Source organism: Giraffa tippelskirchi, chromosome 10, assembly GCF_054371585.1.
Source record: "Giraffa tippelskirchi isolate mGirTip1 chromosome 10, T2T-mGirTip1v1.2.pri, whole genome shotgun sequence".
In the NCBI taxonomy this organism is placed as follows: domain Eukaryota; kingdom Metazoa; phylum Chordata; class Mammalia; order Artiodactyla; family Giraffidae; genus Giraffa; species Giraffa tippelskirchi.
Genome location: NC_137284.1, coordinates 67,853,878 through 67,868,584, shown reverse-complemented (window position 1 = coordinate 67,868,584; position 14,707 = coordinate 67,853,878). Strand labels below are relative to the sequence as shown.

The 14,707-nt window shown below is 35.4% G+C and overlaps 1 protein-coding gene across 1 annotated transcript; it reads right to left on the bottom strand.

Moving 5' to 3' along the window:
• Nucleotides 1-523: 523 nt before the first annotated feature.
• C10H7orf78 (chromosome 10 C7orf78 homolog) lies at nt 524-13,854 on the bottom strand. Its single transcript, XM_081531164.1, has 5 exons — nt 13,849-13,854; nt 5,285-5,722; nt 2,589-2,673; nt 1,187-1,326; nt 524-619 (listed from the first exon to the last, which is right to left on the bottom strand). The coding sequence occupies exons 1-5, from the start codon at nt 13,852-13,854 to the stop codon at nt 524-526; spliced, it is 765 nt and encodes a 254-aa protein (XP_081387290.1).
• Between the last annotated feature and the right edge of the window lie 853 nt (nt 13,855-14,707).

Here is a 14,707-nt window from a genome sequence, read left to right as displayed (position 1 = left end):
AGGAAAAGAAAGGAAGTCAACAAAGTGTAAATAATTACTGAGAAAACGAGAGTTGAACCCCCTTGGGGAACCCTGGGGAACACTATAAAACAACCATCTCAGTTCTTGCTTCAGGGCTGCTACTAGGAGATATAAAGCCAACGGACACAAGGACCTGCTGTGGTCGGTTCCACAGCCAGAGATAGCCCTTGGGCAAGGAGATGCAGATGCTGGCCTTTGAAAGTTAAGCACAAATTCTCTGGAATAATAAAGACTGAGGGGAGTTGGCTGGCACCAACAGTGTTTACAAAATTTAGAATTGTAACATGATCAATGTGTAGTTTTCCAGAATGATTCTGAAATCCGGGAAAAATGATTATTTTGATCAAGGGACTGGATTCTTAAAATGGTTTAAGCACAACACAAATACTTCATTTATAATTCCTGTGATAGTAGAGCTTCTGTAGGATAAAGTACATAGTAGTGAAAACAGTCATATGAGTAGTGATTTTAAAGAGTTAATCTAAGTGTTCAACAAGAAATCTTAAAATTTTTGCCCATTGTTCTTGCATGTCTTATTAAACTTTTCTTCCACACGATCCATAAATGCACTGTATGCATCTCTCCGCCTTCTGTGTCTCTTAAGGAAGATGGTACAAAGGAAGTTAGTGAAAGCAAGCATATATCAACTTTAATTTTCGTTTATCTTTTTAAAAATTGCTATTTAATAATCTTTGGCTTTAAAAACTTGCTCCATATGCCAAATGCACATCTTGTTCTGTTTGTACATGCAAGACTATTCAAAGAAGCCTAATTTGTCCAGGGGAGAATTTGAGGCATAAAATATGTGTTTCAGCATCTTTTTCAGAGTGTATTGGAGAGCCTTCTTGTCAGGCCTTACTTGAGTGCAATACACTCAAAATGGGCTGCTCCAAAAAAAGTGGGAGTAAATTTGGGAAAGATTTTCCACATTTAGGCTTCAATCTACCATGCCAACTATCTTTGATATAACGGCGGGGGGGGAACAACCCAAATTCTAGATAATCCATTATTTGCATTTTAAGTAAAAGCAGAAATCTGAATGCTTCACTTTTAAAGATAGGCATACCTTTCACTATAACAAATGAAAAATCCCTGCATTAAAGCAATTGTTAACAACAATGCTATGTACAAACCACAACAGGTATGGAAAAAGAGGCAAACTCACTGTGTATGAAGCAGATTTAACAGGCCAAGGGGCTTTTGGTAAAATTAGCTTTGAATCCCAGATGCATTCACGAGGCTTGTAGGTGATAAATCTTTCTGTACTGTTCTGTTGACCATTTTTCAGCAATGGGCATCCACTTACTAGAATAGGAAGACAAATGAGAAACTTAGCAGTGACATGAGTCTTTTTGTTCATAAAGTCTCTCACAAGATGGGCTCATTTTTGGAGATCAGGACCCAGGAACAGTAAATTGCTGGGCAATTTATAGGTGCAAATCTAAATTAAAAATTGCTTATCCTTTCTATTATTTCTGCTGGAATTAATTTTGCCCTTCTCCAAACATCAGTTCAAATCCTACCTTATTTTATTTCCTTGGGAACCTCTTTAAAAATTTTTTTCTCATTAGTGCTTTTGACTTGAAGGGCATATTTTGCATTATACCTTATATTTGACTTTGATGTTTCCTAACATCAAAGACCTGGTCTTATAAAATATTTTTGGTGTTTTCTTCCATAGTGACTTATACATGAGGAAATTTGAGGTGTACTAATTTAATTATGTAGCTAGACAAGGCCTTTTAAATTTAATCCATGCTAAAATGTGTACATTATTTGCAAATAAATTATCTTAATTTTCCAATTATAAAATTATTTGCTACTAATTTTGAAAAGAAGAAAATAAAATTCAACCATTATCCCACTATCCAGAAACAACCATTGTTAACACCTTATTGGTTTATAATTGATATGTAATTATAATAGTAAATACAGTATGTACTAGCCTTATCCATATAAAAATACTGGATTATACAAATTAAGTCTGCATAAACACTATACAAATGGCACCATAATAATACTAATGGTATGTATATTACCATGTGCTAGACAACCTATGCTTCACATACATTATTTACTAAGTGATTTACATATGTATGGGCTTCCCTAGTGGCTCAAATGGTAAAAAATATGCCAGCCTTGCTGGAGACCCAGTGAGTCAATGCTCACAAAAATTTTATGATACAAATTCAACTATTATCATTCCCATTTATAGATAAGGAAACCAAGATACAGACAGTTTAGGTAATTTAGAGCAGTGAGGCCAAGATTCAAAGCTATGCATCTTGCTTCTGAAATCTATTTTAACTCATTTATTCTCCACACAGAACACACTGAGTTACAACTCGATTTTTAGTAATTTTTAGTTATATATTATAAGTTGTGGATAACAAAGCATATAGATTGTTGCCATCAATGAACTGAGAATTTTAAAAATTTACTGTATCACTAAAGGTGATAAGTAAAAAAATACCTTTTAAATTATTTGCCTTTTTAAATATTCCTGTTAAGATATAATGCAGAAAGCTTATGTTTGCCATGTTTATAACTTTATGATGACAACTTACCTGTACTTAAATATTGTGACTTAAATTTTAATCCAAAAGGATCCTTTTCATAAGTCATCACAAAATTTGGTAAATTGCGTTCATTCTAGACATGTAAAGAGAAGATTGTGCTATTACTAATAAATATTGTTTTTATTGCTAACATTCTACTTGGAATTCAGTTTCTCCAAATATTAAATATTTCACCGTAAAATGTACTCTGCGGATTTTGTTGTAGCATTTAAAACCTGCATATGAACAGTTGATGTAATAATCTAAGATTCCAGACAGTGTTTAACCAATTCATTTTATGATGGAGTGAGGACTTCACTTATCCTTCTGTGAATAATTTAGAAAAGATATTTTAAACAGGATGAAATAAAAAGAATCTATTCAGAATTTAGCAACATAATCTCAAATGCAAATAGAATTACATGTTTTATTTCTAGAGCTGAATTTATTTCAAGCAACAGGAAAAATGTTGAATAAAGCTAAAAATGACATGCTGAGACTGGACTAGAATAAATATTGATTGTTTTTAGTAAATTATAAAACAAAGTTGTCTTTAATATGGTTTAAATGTGCCAATATGAACTAAAATCGAATTTGTACACTTCCCAGAATCTAATCAAATAAAACAACACAAATGTCTCTGCTTGAAAGCTAAATCAGTGTGACACAAGAAGAATGAACTTGGGGATGTGATGCAGAAGTTAGACAAGGTTCTCTTCTTAGTGTTTCTAGTCTTGCCACAGCAAATAATAAAATACTCAAAGTCCCAAAGGATACTCCTTAATACAAAAGTTTTTATCTTTCATCAAATCCAATGTGAAGCCAAGTTAGTTTAGAAGTTTGTCAGGTGTTTAAAGCTGTAACAATACTGACATCTGGTGGTTGTATAATTTATATCTTGCTGTCTCCCATTCACTCTTTTTTTTTTTTTTTTTAGTTCTACCAGTTTATTGCTACCAATCCATCTCCCTCCACCCTCATGCACGCATGCTCAGTCATGTAACCGCATGGACTGCAGCCACCAGGCTCCTCTGTCCATGGACTTTTCCAGGCAAGAATACTGGAGTGGGTTGCCATTTCCTTCTCCCCATTGACTCTTGAAAAACAAATTAATTGACATAAAATTTAAAAGTCCCAGATTGGGATTGACATATGCACACTACTACATATCAAATAGAAAACTAATAAGAACCTACTGATATCACAGGAAACTCTGCTCAATGACCTATATGAGAAGAGAATCTAAAGAAGAATGAATATATGCACATTATATATAACTGACTAATTTTGCTATACATCTGAAACTAACACATTATAAATCAACTATACTCCAATAAAACTTTTTTAAAGTTCCTCATTCCTTGAACTTTTATTTATCCAAGTAGTGCGATTCTAATTTTAGTGAAATTTAAATAAATTAAATAATTAAAATTAATTTAAATAAATAAACCAATTGCACTTGATATTTAATTGACCTCCCCTCATCTACAGAAGGTAATATGTTTCATTTACTACAAACAGAAGGATTTAGATGCCCTGGATAAGTAAATAAGGTTACAGATCAAAGCTTTTTGAATTTCCCAACTTTTATCCTAATAGCTCCTAAAAGTTCACTTTTATTGAGTACCTCAATATTTCCAACTTTGTTGTAAGAAATTTGTATATAATTGTCTCCTTCTTTACTTAAAATAACCATATAAAACATGTAGTATTTTTATCCCCATGTACAAATAAGGAGAGAGGCTTAACAACTTGTACAAAATTATTAGAAAATAAGAGAACTAGGATACTCGATGGGGAGGGAGGTGAAGGCGGGTTCTGGAAGGGGAAAACATGTGCACCCATGGTGGATTCATGTCAACGTATGGCAAAACAGATACAATATTGTAAAGTTAAAAAATAGAAAATAAACTAATTAAAAAAAATAAAAATAAAAACATCAAACCACCCCCCCCCAAAAAAAAGAGAACTAGGATACTCAATGCTCTTAACTGTTTTCCTATATTTTCCCACTGGAATAAGCTTTTTCCTTTTTATTTTTTCTTTTTTAGATTTTCTGGTATTATCAGTCCTATTGCTTCTCTCTTTACCTAGCAAGAGTCATATTTGTGTGTTAGATTATAGACCTAAGTATAGGATATATTCATGTTTTAATGGAATTATATTTTGACCTAATCGCATCTCCTTAAATATTTATTTCCCACCACAATTTTAAATTAGAAATTCTTGCTCACATATTATTCAAAATAGTAGAAAGACTCCAAACCATTAGAAAGACTAATTGAAGTAATACAATATCCCCTCTTTGTCAATTTTCATTCACTCATCCATTTGTTCCATGATTTGTTCCATTACTAGACAGTAAACTCCTGGAAACAGTTTTCCAAACATACTTCAGTCCAAGATCTTCTTGAACCCTTTCTTGAATAGCTTTCTAAAGCCATCCATAAATTGGTCATCCCTTTCAGCAGATAAAACCCCATCAGAAACATCAACCAGGGTCTTGCCTCTCCTTTGCCATTCGTTTATTGCTGAATTTGGATTGTATTGCTCCATGAGAAAGACAGGTGCAACTTTATACACATTATATTCACATATACTTTTTTTATTCACATAATAGTTTTTATAGTTAAGAAATGAATAAAAATAATATATTTTCCCCAAATCTGTTTTAAGTTATTTAGAATCAAATGCTTTTTTTGTACCTGTCGAAAGTCATGTGGTTTTGGATTGAGGTATACACCATTTGGATATTTTCCACTCTTCACAAACATTAACTTTGCTTTATGTGAATCCAGACGTGGAAATGTAGTTATAAATTTAGGAGATATGTCCTTCTTGGGAGGATTCCTTATGCTGGGAAGGTGAACCATTTTTCCTGGAAAATCAGGGATTTTTCTTCTTTCTTCTTCGATGATAGTCCTTGATGGCTTTTCTGCAAGCCGCAAAGATGTATACAGTTTGTAACTAAAATCAGGAGGCTTTATTTCCCATATGTTGACTTTTAGTTCAGATTGTGGTGGTTGCAGTGCATTTATTTTCCATTTGGAGTTGCGATCTTGCATGAGACAGTGCAGCCTCTCTGCAGTATCCCTGTCTCTCCAACCCGTCTGGGACACAAGGGCGTTTTCACATGCTGAAATCTGCAACAAATATGGAAACTGGTGAAGTATGCCACTGAAGCAATGGTGTGTTGAATATTTCCTCTCTGGGCCAGGGTAAGCTCTAAAAGATTTATGAAGCAGGAAAAACAAAAAAAAAAGCTCAGAAATGATAGGGAGTGTGTGTAGAGGGGAAGAAAGTATTGTGGTGGCTGCAAGTATTTATTCAACATATTTGTCACAGCAGCTACTGAGCTAGGGGCTAGGAATTCAAAACAATTAACTTGAAATCCATATCCGTAAATAAGTGAGAGAAACTGAGAGAAAGGAATGAAGACAAAAAATAAAACCTATGTAATATGATAGATACCACAATAGTTTTATGAATGAAGATAAAAAATAAAGCCTATGTAATGTGATAGATATTACAATAGGGTTAAGAGAGGCCAGGAGAGTGCACAGCTAGCTCTATCAGGAAGATAGAAGTGACATTGAAAGAAGAGTTATCATTTGCATTGATCCTGAAGAATAAGGAGAAACAAGTCAGGGGGGTAAAGTAAGGAAATAGCATTTCACCAAGGCACAGACAGTATGTAAAACTTGTCATAAGCTATTTCTGAGGTATCTGTGGCCATCTAAATCATGATAAGTGTATTGGGCTTCCCTCACAGCTCAGTTGGTAAAGAATCCACCTGCAAAACAGGAGACCCTGGTTCGATTCCTGAGTCGGGAAGATCTCCTGGATGAGAGAAAGGCTACCGACTCCAGTATTCTGGCCTGGAGAATTCCTTGGACTGTATAGTCCATGGGGTCAGAAACAGTCAGACACAACTGAGCAACTTTCAGCTTCTACTCTTGGGATCTATAGATAAGAATCATGGATTTCCTCTTTGTTGATCTGTGATAAGGAAATGGTTGGCATAGTTCTGGGATTTAGTGAATGTAAAGAATCGGCCTGCAATGCAGGAGACCCAGCTTCAATCCGTGGGTTGGGAAGATCTCCTAGAGAAGGGAATGGCTACCCACTCCAGTATTCTTGCCTGGAGAATCCCATGGACAGAGGAGCCTGGCAGGCTACAGTCCCTGAGGTTGCAAAGAGTTGGTACAATTGAGTGTCTAATATGATAGTAGACAACACCAGTGAATTTGAAATCTCCATGGAAAGAGGGATAAAAATCAAATAAAATTTATCTGGCTAAGTGGAAATAAACAATGCTGGTGTCTGGGAAATAAGGGTCTGAGGTAGGTATGACTTTCCTTCTCTTGTGCTAGAATTTTATGCTGTTTGACAAAAACACCAAAACAGGGAAACTTCAAGATTCTAGACGCTATTATGCAGTAATTTGAAGAATAAAGTTGAGAATAAAGAAAAGCTACTTTGGAGAAACACTGACAATGTCAATGTAAAAAATTAACAATAAATATTTTTTTAAAATAAAATGATAATTGTTTTTCAATTTCTGATATAAATATTTTTAAAATGACTATGATCCTTTTAGAGAAAAGCAAGAGGCAGGTGTAGCCGAAGCATAGCATATGTATGTGAAGAGGTAGCTGAATAAAAAGATTTTTAAAAAATCAGTTGCAGTTATATCACCAAAGGTCTTTTTGACACATCATCTTAACAAATCAAACATACCATAAAATTTCTTAACCAAGGTAAGAAATACAAGAGGAGGAACAGTTTATGGAAAGAAGTTATAATAATAAGTAGATTTAAACAAAATAGATGTCCACTATATAACTGGAAGTATAGGCCTGCGGCTAATAATGCTTTTTAACAAACTGCCCCAAAACTCAATAACAAAAACTCAGTGACTCAATGGCAAATGGAGGTCCTTCATCCCCTCCTTGTCCTTGGAGTGTGTGCCTCGCTTGAGTGTCCTGATCTACAGGTTGCCCAAGGACACAGCCTTGAGATAGTACTGTGTTGCTGAGGATATCTGGACAGTATACGTGACTTTAACCAGGGAAGTCCTCTCTGTAAACTTTCAAGATTCAGGCAGAGAGTGGGGAGCCAGTGCAGAGATCTACTTGTCTTGCAGCTGCCCAAGACAAGCCACGTATGTAAGTTTCTTTGCTTCTTAAACCTGCCTACCTCCCTATCTGCAATGGTCTGCCTCTGTCTTTGGTCTTTCCTTGCCTTGCATGTACAGGGTCCAGGTTCAGATTACACCTGGGCAGCTCCTGAGGAGGTGGCAAACTAACAAATGGATGAAGAAAATGTTGTATATACAGAAAATATTCAGCCTTAAAAATGAAAGAAATTCTGCCATGTGCAGCAATATGAATGAACTTGGAGGTCATTATACTAAATGAAATACGCCAGTCACAGAAGGACAAATACTGCATGATTCCACTTATATGAAGAAATCTAAAATAGTCAAACAGAAATGGAGAGTAGAATGGTGGATTCCAGGGCTTGGTGAGGAGGAAGAATGAAGAACTAGTATTCAACAGATATAATGTTTCAGTTATACAAGTCGAATAAGGTCTAGAGGTCTGCTGTACAATGGTGTACCATGTTAACAGTATTGTATTGTACGCTTGAAAATCTATCAGGAGGCTAGATCTTATGTTGAGGATTCTTACTACATTTTTTTAAAGCTGAATAGAGGCCAAAAAAAGAGTGGTACTTAATATCTGAATGAGAAGATTAGAAATTCCCCCAAGTGTTTAAAAATATATTATCCTCTGTTGCTCTATAATATAATAAAAATAAAGGTGATTTGATGACTAGAGAGCCACTTACAATTTCTACAAAATTACTGCAAAATAAGTTAATCATTAAAGTACTACACCAATTAGCAAAATGTGGATATAGGATGTAGGTTTACCATTTCCTAAGCAATGCTAAAAATATAAGTTAAATTAAAATATCTTAATTTCATGTTTCTATATTATGCTGTTGTTCAGCTGTTAAATCACTTCTGATTCTTTGCGACCCCATGGACTGCAGCATGCTGGGCTTCCCTGTCCTTCACTCTCTCCTGGAGTTTGCTCAGATTCATGTCCATATAGTCCCAGCACCACATTGACAGTGGTGGCATCCAACCATCTCATTCTCTGCCGCCCTCTTCTTTTGTCTTCAGTCTTTCCCAGCATCAGGGTCTTTTCCAATGAGTTGGCTCTTCACATCAGGTGGTCAAAGTATTGGGGCTTCAACTTCAGCATTAGTCCTTACAATGAATATTCAGAGTTAATTTCCTGGGAAATTAAGTGGTTTGATTTCCTTGCAGTCTAAAGGAGTCTTCTCTAGCACCAACAATTCCAAGGCAACAGTTCTAGGGTGGTCAACATTTTTTATGGCTCAACTATCATATCCATACATGGTTACTGAAAAAACCATAGGTTTGACTATATGGACCTTGGTCGGCAAAGTGATGTCTTGGCTTTCTAATACACTGTCTAGGTTTGTCATAGCTTTATTATACAGTAAACAGTAGGAATGTCTGCATAGAAATTAAAAGTGTTTGTAAATAAAGGTTGTTAAAAGAGAAAGGGTGAGAGTTTGAAAGTTGGCAGTACCCTTCCAAGATTCTTCCAGAGGGGAGGGCACACTGGCCCATAATTGGGATTTTTATTTCCCTTCTCATATCTATGCATAACTTTTCATAACCTGGGCCATTTAACTATATAACCGATAATTAATTATTATTCTCATCTAACTTTAACCAAATCACTCTTAGATGATCATCTGGTTTCATATGCATAGTAGTTTACTGGAAGATAATGAAATGGAAAGAAAATATGAGTTAGTTTGGTTTATTTTTCTCATAAACTAGTAAATTTGCATGTTGTTTTCATGTTGGATGCTTCTGAATCTGGCTAATGTGACTTCAACACCGACCCACCCACTCACTAGGAGATGATGAAAATATTTGCTCCCAGTTCATGCCTTCTTTTATAACTCTCTTGCCTCACCTATGACCCTTCACATTTCTGCTGAAATATATTTTTTAATTTCTGAGGCACACCAAAGACTCAGTCTTGACTAAAATTGTAAATATGCCTATCTCCTACAGGGCTCAGAAATCTGGTTACATGAGCAAAGAAAACACATGAGTGTATTGATTCATGGTCAGGGTTTTGTAATCAGCTGCCATGAAGAGACATGGAGGTTGAGGGTGTTGGTAAGTGAGACAACAAAGTGTCTCACCAGGATGTACAGCTAGGAAGAAAATGACCAGGAGGTTTATAAACTGGAAGAATAAGAATAGGTCTAATCGATATGAAAAACAAGTATCATGGTAGTAAGAGAGCTAGACAGTCAACAGATTAAAAGGCTCTAACTGGAGAATGCAGTGCGGTCTAGACTTCTTTTTGACTAGGTAGCTGAGAGTAGACACAAGCTCATCTGTCACCTTCTTGCCACTAATGCTCATTTCTGTCTCTATCTGTATATGTCTGAGGCTTCCTGGCTGTAACTATGCAATATATAAACCAGGGATAAATTATCTTTAATTTGTATGATACTTCATTTTGTCCTTATATTATGAAGTTATTGTTACATATTATTCAAAAGAATAATATACATGTAAAATTAAGCTTCTGTGATATACGAATCATGTATTAGCATATGTCATTGTGATCTTGGGTGGCCTCAGCTGGCAATGGCTTGGAGCAAGGCTTTGGTTCCCACGATATTGAGGCTGGGTCACACCAGTGAAAGCACCAGATCCTAGCCACTAGACCAGTGGTCAGTAACAAGGGCCCTGGCCCTTCAGCTTTGCAGAAAAGAATTCCCACAAAGATGGAAAGTACTGAAATAAGTTGAGTATTTATTAAGAGGAATAAAAGAGTATAATGGAAATAAATTCTGAATATTCATTGGATGAATTGGATGATGCTGAAGTTGAAGCTTCAATACTTTGGCCACATTATGTGAAGAACCAACTCATGTGAAGAAAAGACCCTGATGCTGGGAAAGATTTAGGGCATGAAGAGAAGGGGACGACAGAAGATAAGATGGTTGGATGGCATCACTGACTCAATGGACATGAGTTTGAGCAAACTCTAGGGATAGTGAAGGACAGGGAAGCCTGGCATGCTGCAGTCCATGGGGTCACAGAGACGGACACAAGTTATCAACTGAACAATAAAAGCAATGCATGGAAAGACACACGGGCAGACTCAGGGAGAGAGAGAGAGGCTGAGTCACACCCTCATAGCAGTTTGAATTACTTTTATGGGACATTTCTTCCGGGTTTCTTTTGGCCAGTCATTTTGATTTGTCTGGTTCACTGTCCATATTTGGTATATCTCAGGATCCTCCCACGTGTGTGCATGCATCTCTAGGGCCCAGGCTCATCCCTCAATTGTCCTGCTAGTCTCCTCTTGGAGTTTCAGTCCATAGGGAATGAATCTCTAATTGCTTTACCCTTGGGGTGGGGGTGGCCCATCTGCCTCCTCCCTCAATTGTAGTCCTAGGATACCCCAGCAGAAAGAAATCAGCTGGAGATCTAGTTGAATGATTGAAGCTTGTGATGGCAATATCACATTATGCGCCTCATGTTATGTGGAAAAAGCTAAGGCATAGAGAAATATGGTCATAAGATGTGAGGTTGAGAAAGTAAGAAAAAGTAAACTAGTAATCTCATTTAATCAAAGATTTAGTGGTAAATGTTGATATCACAGAAGCTGTACTTTGCCAAAGATGTCTCACTGGAAATAATAGAATAATTTAATCTGCATTCAACAAGCCCAGTTATTCTCCATCTGTGAAATTACACTGATCTTAAGGATTAGTTTAAATGTCACTCCAATAAAAGCTTTCCCAGATCTATCAGGGTTCATATTTCCTTATGAAAACAGCAGTGGAACTCGAAGTTACATTTTGCCTCCATTCTTGTATTAAAGTTAGTTAATTGCAAGACCTGAACCAAATTAGATTGTAACATTGAGACAAATATACTTATTTTTACAAACACTATGTAGGGTTCTGCATATTTTAGGTTGAGTCATGTGAAATTTCTTTTATTCAGTGGTTTTTCAACCTTACAAAAATGCAAACTTTAAATGGTTCCATGATAAGAGGGATAAGAATTTTATGTGCCAAATTCTGGAAATTACAGATTTTTTTTTTGAAACTGTATCTAAAAGCTCAAATATCTAATTACATTTTTTCCAAATAATGAAAGCTTCTAATAGTGGCAATATAAAAAATAAACTTTAATTTAAATTTCTTCCTCAATATTTTCTACTAGAATGTCATAAAATATTTTTGTTATCTGCTTTTACAAGCTGGAGAAGGAAATGGCAAACCACTCCAGTATTCTTGCCTGGAGAATCCCATGGACGGAGGAGCCTGGTAGGCTACAGTCCACAGGGTCGCAAAGAGTCGGACACGACTGAGCGACTTCCCTTCCCTTTTTTACAAGCAGATTTTAAAATAAATGCATTCCTTAGGTTAGCAAATGTATGCAAATTTAAGCTTATTTTGCTCACAAATATGAGTTTAATTTTCTAAACTTAAGTATTTGGGAAGCTAGATAGACAGAGAGATAGACTGATACAGATATATACCTGATGCCAACAAGCAAAGAGCATTGTAAAATAGTCTGCTATTGAGATCACAGTGAATTCCTTAGATGAGGAATTCATTTACATTTGTAGATTTATAAAGAAATTCAGCACTTCCAGTTTTCTCCTTCTTAACAAATCTCATGATTTCCCATTTATAATATTATATATAAAGAAATTGTTTCTCTCATAAATGAGTTCATGTCATATATTTTAACATAAAATACACAAATTCCAAAGACCTGGATACATTGGCAAACTGGAATAATTCAAAATAAACACAAAAAAGGAGCATTCATTAGAAAATCAGTAACTTCACTCACCATTTAAAATTGCGAGTTCTAATAAAATTGTTTTTGGCAGTATGTCTCAGAAGATCTTTTCTGCAAAGCCAGATGAGACTAAGCAAACAGATAGTTTATAAGGAAACATTTAGCCTTTGCTTTACAAAAGATCTCAAAGTGTATTTAAGTGTTACCCACCTGGGTTGCTAAGAAACTGAATTAATTTTCTAAAGAACTCAAGCCAGAGTAGGAAAAAAAGAGTGAAAGTAGGACCTCTAATGTTCCCTAAAAACCTAGCAACAAGGCAATAACTCCTGAGGTCTTTTTGGAAATGTTAGAAAATCAATATACTACAAAATTCAAAACTTAGTAAACATCACGAGAGAAAATAATCCCACTCTAGAGCAGTTTTACTAAATAATGTCTTGACAATTCACTTTTTATATTTGTTTAGTAATCTTTTTGTAAGTCAACATGAGTTTAACATTTATTATAAGCACAATTTGAAAAGCAGATTCAACTCTTTTATTACCTTGGGCTTAAGAATGTTTGAGGTAATTTCCTCAATGTTTATTTTATAAGGCAAATGAGGATTACAAGTTCTTCTTCCATAATTTACAGCTTAACCTACTGATTTCTGCAAAATAAATTATGGAGAAAGCTTTCTGTTTTCACTGGTCAAATTCTATACTCAGTGACCTCTTGGTGAGATTAAAAAAAAAAAAACCTCATAGAAAATTTCAAATGTGTACCAAAATAGAATTGCATAATGAATCTTCATGTTACCATCACCTGGCTAAAAAATTGATCAACTTATAGCCCAAATTGCTTTAAATATCCTCCAAGTTATCTCCTTCTCTTATTATTATTTTGATGCATCATATCAACTTATTGAGCTTCCTTGGTGGCTCAGTGGTAAAGAATTCTCCTGTCAATTCAGGAGATGTGGGTTTGACCCCTGGGTCGGGAAGATCCCCTGGAGAAGGAAACAGCAACCCACTCCAGTATTCTTGCCTGGGAAATCCCTTGGACGGAGGAGCCTGGCTAGCGGGCTACTGACCATGGAGTCGCCAAAGAGTTGGACACTACTTAGTGACTATATAACAACAACAAAACAATCAACTTATCAATTATTTTATAATCAGCAATCGATTATTTTAGAATGCTTCCACTAAAAGAGAAAACACTTTTTTAAAAAAACATAAGCATAGCAACACTATGAAATCTAAAAAAAGAACATCAATTCATTGATACTAATATCTAGGCAAAATACAAGTTCCTAATTATCCCACAAAAGTCATAAATATTTTTGGTTTTACTTTTTTCTTTACAATTTGTTTGTGATTTGGGCTAGTTATTTACCCTCATTTGGTCCAAAAAATTCCTGTGACCTGAGCATTAGCTTCTCTTTTTCTCATGTTTTTCTAATGAAGTTAGGGTATCTCAACACACTCCAGTATTCTTGCCTGGATAATTCCATGGACAGAGGATCCTGGCAGGCTACAGTCCATAGGGTAGAAGAGAATTGGACACAACTGAAGCAACTTAGCAGGCACGCATGCATAAAACTGCCTGAGCCAAGACCCCTAACGTCTGGAGTCTTTTGACCATCCTATTTCATCTAAAGTGAAAGTTCACCACTGGGTGGCAGTGAATTGCTTATATATAATTTTATCCCAGTTTATAAACTGAAACTCAAACATCAATTTACCTGCGCTGTTTTTCCCAATATTCAATTTCGGTGTGTTTTTTTCCTTTGGGAAATGACAGTAGAGTTGGGTGTACTCAATCTCTTAGAGTTTTGGAATAAAATTAACCTATCTTTATGCTATCTAACATGTATCTCTCTCACTGTATAGGGATGCATATGATTCTTTCTCAAAAGAATATGTTCAAAGTGCCTTTTTATATTGGTTCAGTACTATTGTTTAGGATGCAAAAATACACAGGGCATGGCCTTAGATTTCAAGAAAATTATAAATAATTCACTAGAAAAGACACAAACCTATAAGAATACATCTTAAGACTAAGTACTAAATCCCAAATGATCAGTCCTGACAGTTACTTTCCTGGGAAATTAATGAGGGGATAGGTCCTTTAAATAAGATCATCTCTGAAAATTTCTTTAGAGCAACAAAGATCTATCCTGATCTTTCACAACAGCAAAGTTCTTAGTAAAAAGGAGAGGAAGGGAAGGTGGTTTAGATGGGTGGACACAATA

Bases quoted from the DNA above. Each gene is read 5' to 3' on its own strand.
- C10H7orf78 (XM_081531164.1), bottom strand. The intron at 1,327-2,588 runs GTAAGTTGTCAT...TTCCTATTCTAG, and splicing joins GTCACAATATTTAAGTACAG to TAAGTGGATGCCCATTGCTG. The intron at 620-1,186 runs GTGAGTTTGCCT...ATCTTCCTTAAG, and splicing joins TTAAATCTGCTTCATACACA to AGACACAGAAGGCGGAGAGA.